The following is a 7,554-nucleotide window of genomic DNA, read 5'->3' as shown; positions in this document are numbered from 1 at the left end:
TGTAACTCCAAGTCAATAACACTTCTGTGAAATCTACCTGTCCAGTTATGAAGCAACACTGATTGTGAATCAATTTCTCCTGCTTTTGTGCAAATGGAACAGACAACTGGTAGAAATGATAGGCAATTAGCAAGATACCCCCTATAAAGGAGTGGTTCCGCAGGTGGTGACCACAGACCATTTCTCTGTTCTCATCTTTTTTGGCTGTTGTTTTGGTCACTTTTTCATTTTGCCATTGCTCTCACCCCTAGGGGTACAGTAGCATGAGGCGGTGTCTACAGTACAATCCACAGACATTGCTCAGGTAGTGAAGTTCATCCAGGATGGCACATCAGTGCGAGCTGTGGTAAGAAGGGTAGCTGTGTCTGTCAGCACAGTGTCCAGAGCATGGAACAGGTACCAGAAGATGTGGAGGGAGCCATAGGAGGGCAACAACCCAGAAGCAGGACCGTTTCCTCCTCCTTTGTGCAAGGAGGAACAGGGGGAGCAGTGCCAGAGCCATGCAAAATGACCTCCAGCAGGCCACAAATGTGCATCTGTCTGCACAAACGGTTACAAAACGACTCCATGAGGGTGGTATGAGGGCCCGACGTCCACAGATGGGGGGTGTGCTCACAGCCCAACATCATGCAGGACGCTTGGCATTTGCCACAAACACCAGGATTGGCAAAGTCGCCACTGGCGCCCTGTGCTCGTCACAGATGAAAGCAGGTTCACACTGAGCACATGTGACAGACGTGACAGAGACTGGAGACACCGTGGAGAGCGATGTGCTGCCTGCAACATCCTTCAGCAAGACCGGTTTGGCAGTGGGTCAGTAATGGTGTGGGGTGACATTTCTTTGGAGGGCCACACAGCCCTACATGTGCTCGCCAGAGGTAGCCTGACTGCCATTAGGTACAGAGATGAGATCCTCAGACCCCTTGTGAGACCATATGCTGGTGCGGTTGCCCCTGGGTTCCTCCTAATGCAGGACAATGCCAGACGTCATGTGGCTGGAGTGTGTCTGCAGTTCCTGCAAGATGAAGGCATTGAAGCTATGGACTGGCCCGCCCGTTCCCCAGACCTGAATCCAACTGAGCACATCTGGGACATCATGTCTCGCTCCATCCACCAACGTCACGTTGCACCACAGACTGTCCAGGAGTTGGCGGATGCTTTAGTCCAGGTCTGGGAGGAGATCCCACAGGAGACCATCCGCAACCTCATCAGGAGCATGCCCAGGCATTGTAGGGAGGTCATACAGGCACGTGGAGGCCACACACAATACTGCGCCTCATTTTGACTTGTTTTAAGGATATTACATCAAAGTTGGATCAGCCTGTAGTGTGTTTTTCCACTTTAATTTTGGGGGTGACTCCAAATCCAGGCCTCCATTGGTTAATAAATTTGATTTCCATTGATGATTTTTGTGTGATTTTGTTGTCAGCACATTTAACTTTGTACAGAACAAAGTATTCAATGAGAATATTTGAGTGTTCCCTTTATTTTTCGGAGCAGTGTGTGTGTGTATATATACACAACTGAAAATATGTCTTATATTCTAGGTTCTTCAAAGTAGCCACTTTTTGCTTTGATGACTGCTTTGCACACTCAGGGCATTTTCTTGATGAGCTTCAAGAGGTAGTCATCGTCTTTGTGCGACGCAGAAAAGGTGAAAGGATGGACTCTACATGCCTGGTTCCCACAGTGAAGCATGGAGGAGGAGATGTGATGGTGTGGGGGTGCTTTGCTGGTGACACTGTTGGGGATTTATTCAAAATTGAAGGCATACTGAACCAGCATGGCTACCACAGCATCTTGCAGCGGCATGCTATCCCATCCGGTTTGCGTTTAGTTGGACCATCATTTATTTTTCAACAGGACAATGACCCCAAACACACCTCCAGGCTGTGTAAGGGCTATTTGACCAAGAAGGAGAGTGATGGGGTGCTACGCCAGATGACTTGGCCTCCACAGTCACCAGACCTGAACCCAATCGAGATGGTTTGGGGTGAGCTGGACCGCAGAGTGAAGGCAAAAGGGCCAACAAGTGCTAAGCATCTCTGGGAACTCCTTCAAGATTGTTGGAAGACCATTTCCGGTGACTACCTCTTGAAGCTCATCAAGAGAATGCCAAGAGTGTGCAAAGCAGTCATCAAAGCAAAAGGTGGCTACTTTGAAGAACCTAGAATATAAGACATATTTTCAGTTGTTTCACACTTTTTTGTTAAGTATATAATTCCACATGTGTTAATTCATAGTTTTGATGCCTTCAGAGTGAATGTACAATTTTCATAGTCATGAAAATACAGAAAAATCTTTAAATGAGAAAGTGTGTCCAAACTTTTGGTCTGTACTGTACATACACACACTAAATCTATAATATCTCTATATAAAGTGTATGTTGTACAAAAGGCCCTAGGCTTTACTTTAACAATAGGTGGAAAAGATCCATTCTTAATGTTGTCACTTTGTACACAACTACAAGATGGGAAATGTTTTGTGGTTTCAGAAAACAAGCCACTCACCAGATTCATGATGAAATATAGCTCAATAGACAAGTACACAATGAAAAAGACGCATGACCACCGATTGAGTGAATATGCCGGCATCATAACATCAGGGAAACTACAATACAGAAGGAAAATGTTTATCAAACAGCATCTAGAATTTTCTACTGGTTACCAGATGGAAGAAAAAAAATCACTTACTTGGCAGTTGTCAAAAGTACAAACAGACTGACCAGACTATTCTCCAGAGTGTTGAAATACTGCCAAAAACAGAATTAAAAAAATGGCAATATCCAATTCAGCAATTCAGTTCAAATCAATGAATTTATATGGTAATCAACATGACTTACTGGATCAGCTGGATTAGGAGAAAATAAGTAGAATCCTAGAAAGAGAAAAATGAATGAAACCATTTACTAATAATATAGATAAGGCATAATAACGAAGGACTGGGAGCGCTGGCGAATTTGCTGGTTGAAGGTTTGTGAACCAATCAACATTTTTCATATTTCAGCAAAAATTTGACCTAAAACTACATCAGAAAGCAGATACAGTGGGTACGGAAAGTATTCAGACCCCTTTAAATTTTTCACTCTTTGTTTCACTGCAGCCATTTGGTAAATTCTAAAAAGTTCATTTTTTTTGCTCATTAAAGAACACTCTGCTCCTCATCTTGACTGAAAAAAAAAACAGAAATGTAGAAATTTTTGCAAATTTATTAAAAAAGAAAAACTGAAATATCACATGGTAATAAGTATTCAGACCCTTTGCTCAGACACTCATATTTAAGTCACATGCTGTCCATTTCCTTGTGATCCTCCTTCAGATGGTTCTACTCCTTCATTGGAGTCCAGCTGATAGGACTTGATTTGGAAAGGCACACACCTGTCTATAAAAGACCTTACAGCTCACAATGCATGTCAAACCAAATGAGAATCATGAGCTCAAAAGGAACTGTACAAAGAGCTCAGAGACAGAATTGTGGCAAGGCACAGATCTGGCCAAGGTTACAAAATAATTTCTGCAGTACTCAAGGTTCCTAAGAGCACAGTGGCCTCCATAATCCTTAAATGGAAGAAGTTTGGGACCACCAGAAGTCTTCCTAGACCTGGCCGTCCAGCCAAACTGAGCAATCGTGGGAGAAGAGCCTTGGTGAGAGAGGTAAAGAAGAACCCCAAGATCACTGTGGTTGAGCTCCAGAGATGCAGTAGGGAGATGGGAGAAAGTTCCACAAAGTCAACTATCACTGCAGCCCTCCACCAGTCGGGCCTTTATGGCAGAGTGGCCCGACTGAAGCCTCTCCTCAGTGCAAGACATATGAAAGCCTGCATAGAGTTTGCTCAAAAACACATGAAGGACTCCCAGACTATGAGAAATAAGATTCTCTGGTCTGATGAGACGAAGATAGAACTTTTTGGTGATAATTCTAAGCGGTATGTGTGGAGAAAACCAGGCACTGCTCATCACCTGCCCAATACAATCCCAACAGTGAAACATGGTAGTGGCAGCATCATGCTATGGGGGTGTTTTTCAGCTGCAGGGACAGGACGAATGGTTGCAATTGAAGGAAACATGAATGGGGCCAAGTACAGAGATATCCTGGCTGAAAACCTCTTTCAGAGTGCTCTGGACCTCAGACTTGGACGAAAGTTCAACTTCCAACAAGACAATGACCCTAAGCGCACAGCTAAATTAACAAAGGAGTGGCTTCAGAACAACTGTGTGACCATTCTTGACTGGCCCAGGCAGAGCCCTGACCTAAACCCAACTGAGCATCTCTGGAGAGACCTGAAAATGGATGTCCACCAACGTTCACCATCCAACCTGATGGAACTGGAGAGAATGTGCAACGAAGAATGGCAGAGTATCCCCAAACCCAAATGTGAAAAACTTGTTGCATAATTCCCAAGAATTTTTTTTCCTCTCGTCCTATGCACGGAGGCAATTGGCGACTCCTGTTTGGTTTTGAATTAGGTTTATGATTGTTCTATTTAATATTAGGCTTGGTCTCCTCTCAAGTGCTTCTATGACCATGGGGTTATGTATTTCCTTGGGGTAGCAATTCAAGACTCCCCCTCTCTCCTTTTTCTATGTCTCACTGGTTCGGGAATTTTTCGCTGGACCATAAGGGTAGAAGCCATCATGTATACCTATCGACCCATAAGGGGCCTTTATGTTTATATTTTTTAACTTGGGATATCTGTCAGGTTTTCCATAATTTGTCTTTATGCAATAAAAAACAACTTTTCTATTTACAGAATTCACTGGGAGTACATGTCATTGGTCTCTCTTGATTATGAATGTAATATTCTGTATTCCCCCCCTTTTTTTTTTCTCTGAGTGTTCCCTTTAATAGGGCATGCGTGTTATGGTGACGCATCCTGCATTTCTGCTTGGGGCGCCTCCTGACTGATGTGTGCGCAGTTGGATGCTGTGCTCTGACATGGCGGTCATCTGACCGGCGTACACCGGATGTGTTTGTGGTGTGGCGTGTGTTTGGCGCGGATTGATGGCGCGTATCGCCATGCCTGTAGTGTAGCGTTCACTTAGCGCGGTCTGATGGCGAGCATTGCCGTGATAGTACAGAGCATTGGGATTATGGCCTTTTATGTGTACGATGCTGGCATGAAAATGGTTAAGGAGGGGAAGTGCAATGGTCCTGTTGCAAAGGTAATTTGACCAGCTGATTTGGATGATTGGTCCATGAGGGCTATAAGACATGCCCATGTTCAGTTCTCACTATAGCTGCAGATAGGAACCAGGAACACTGTCTCCAGGATAAGGTATGCCCTGTGGGAAGAAAACTTTAAATAGGGGTGCACTTTCATTCTTTTTTTTTTTTTTTTTTTTATTTGGATCCCCTCTCCTTCTGTGTGGCAGGGATCTGAAACCATCAGTATGGAAATATCATTTATTAAGAATCTAGAGTTTTACTGGTAAGCCTGTTTTCTTGAATTGGATAAGAGGGAGGGGGTCAGATTTTCTGATACACCCGCTCTGAGGGTTCAAAATTAGTTTTATGCTGGGGAAATTTTTGTTTATAAGAATCTTTCATCACTATGTTTTTATAGGAAAGGAACGTTGTCCTTGAGTTATAAAGGAAATCATAACTAAGATGAAATCTTGGTTGTTAAAATTGTTTGTGTAAAAATACCCTGGAATAAAATATAAAGGAGGTGAGGAGCCTACTTTTTGCTGTATGTTAATATGCTTAGTTTGGTAAAGGGGAGGGCTTTTTGTGTCCCAGGGGCTCGATAGTGGAACCCATAAAACATTATGTTTATCCGTCTAGGAGAGAAATCAATCCTGAGGGGTCCTGGATGGAGCAGGACAAACTCAGGTCGATATCATCAAAATGAGTATTGGCTCTGATCCGATGAGTGTTTATAAATGATAATGGCTCATTTTTATGTAATATATGGGCCAAGGAAACACTGGCTAATATATAATTTATTTATTTTTTTACTGTCATGGGGAATATTAGATGAACTACTACCACTGCTCCTCTTCTGCCATATATTGGCTTGTTAACTTGTGTTGCCCCTGAAGAGCCGCTAAGACAGTTGGTGGCGAAACGCGTCGGGCATTAAGCATTTTTCGAGAATTAAGCATTTTTCATCTGAATGGATGGTTATATTTGAAATTGGCTACTAGGCATCTTCCTTTGAGTGGATGGTTATAGATATATGTCATACTGAAAATCATCTAACCAATATATTATTTGTTTAGGTATACCTGGGAGAGTATAGGCTGACCTTGGACAATATGACTACTAACAGTAGATGGGAGGCTGAACCATGATCATAACCTAGGTTATTGGTTGGGGGGGGGGTTTCTGTTTGATTGGTAATTAGGATACAACGTTTAGTCTGTGGGTCGGGTTAATTTGTGTTTTTGTTTTTTTTTGCACAATTGTCTGGTATGTTTTTAACTTTATATCTTAATAAAATATATAATTTTAAAATGTCTTCCTTTTAGTTTATATATTCATTCCCAAGAAGACTCATGGCTGTAATAGCTCAAAAGGGTGCTTCTACTCAATACTGAGCAAAGGGTCTGAATATGTCATGCCAGGTGTGAGTACAACACAGAGGGGAAAGGGGACGGAGCCCAGACACTAGGGAAAGGGGGGAGTGGTGACCTCCTAATCTGGACTAGCGTTGCCCTTTCTCCCCTAAATGTCCAAATACAGCCTCTGCAGCTGTCGCCGATCACATGCCTCGCCCTGCTGTCCCTGGCGTAAGGCTACAACTAGGGGTGGAAGGAGATGAGCACTAGTCAATCTCCGCTAGCAACTAAAGACAATAGGGAAAGACAAAACAAGGGAATAACTGCTTAGCTTTAGATAAACTCCAACAGTGTACACGGCCTCAAGACTCCAGAGGGGACGTGGTGCTGCTACAGCCAAGATCCAGGAAGGAATGAGTATAACCGGCAATGCCCATCTGGAGAGACCAGGTATATATACACCCAGGCCAGAGGGAGATAGTCGCTGTGTACTAAAGATAGCTTCCTAGATAGGAGGTTGTCTGCAATGCCAAACGTGGAGATCTCCTACAAGCCACTGCAGGGCGACTGTCACCTCCGACACACCCGTGACAGAATACTTATGACCATGTGATATTTCAGTTTTTCTTTTTTAATAAATTTGCAAAAATTTCTACATTTCTGCTTTTTTTCAGTCAAAATGGGGTGCAGAGTGTACTTTAATGAGAAAAAAAATGAACTTTTTAGAATTTACCAAATGGCTGCAATGAAACAAAGAGTGAAAAATGTAAAGGGGTCGGAATACTTTTCGTACCCACTGTAAACAACCAAATCAAAATAATGAGTGCAAAATATTAGATTTATATATTAGACTGCAACATTTCTTTAGGATTAAGGTCAGAATTTGACTTGGCCATTCCAAAACTTAAACTTTATTCTTCTTTAATCCCTTATCGACATCTGCCGTACACGTACGACACATGTCAGGGGCGGGTGTATGGAGCGGACACGACCCATACCCGAAAGTAATGGCTGTGTGATACAGCTAGGACATGCCTGTAACAGTGGTGGTGCA

The 7,554-nt window shown here is 43.1% G+C and overlaps 1 protein-coding gene across 5 annotated transcripts in view; it reads right to left on the bottom strand.

The window, feature by feature from the left end:
* TPCN1 (two pore segment channel 1) overlaps window positions 1-7,554 on the bottom strand; it is a 134,353-nt gene that overhangs the window by 64,805 nt on the left and 61,994 nt on the right. For all 5 annotated transcript variants that reach the window (XM_073672010.1, XM_073672019.1, XM_073672001.1 and 2 more), the window contains 3 exons: window positions 2,843-2,877; window positions 2,694-2,752; window positions 2,511-2,610 (listed from right to left, as the gene is read on the bottom strand). In XM_073672010.1, the coding sequence (XP_073528111.1) occupies window positions 2,511-2,610; window positions 2,694-2,752; window positions 2,843-2,877 (194 nt within the window). The remainder of the gene's footprint in view (window positions 1-2,510; window positions 2,611-2,693; window positions 2,753-2,842; window positions 2,878-7,554) is intronic.

The sequence above is a fragment of the Phyllobates terribilis genome, unplaced genomic scaffold, assembly GCF_046119375.1.
Source record: "Phyllobates terribilis strain yellow unplaced genomic scaffold, ASM4611937v1 Scaffold_1__5_contigs__length_1240528914, whole genome shotgun sequence".
NCBI lineage: Eukaryota > Metazoa > Chordata > Amphibia > Anura > Dendrobatidae > Phyllobates > Phyllobates terribilis.
This window is presented reverse-complemented; position numbering and strand designations above follow the sequence as displayed.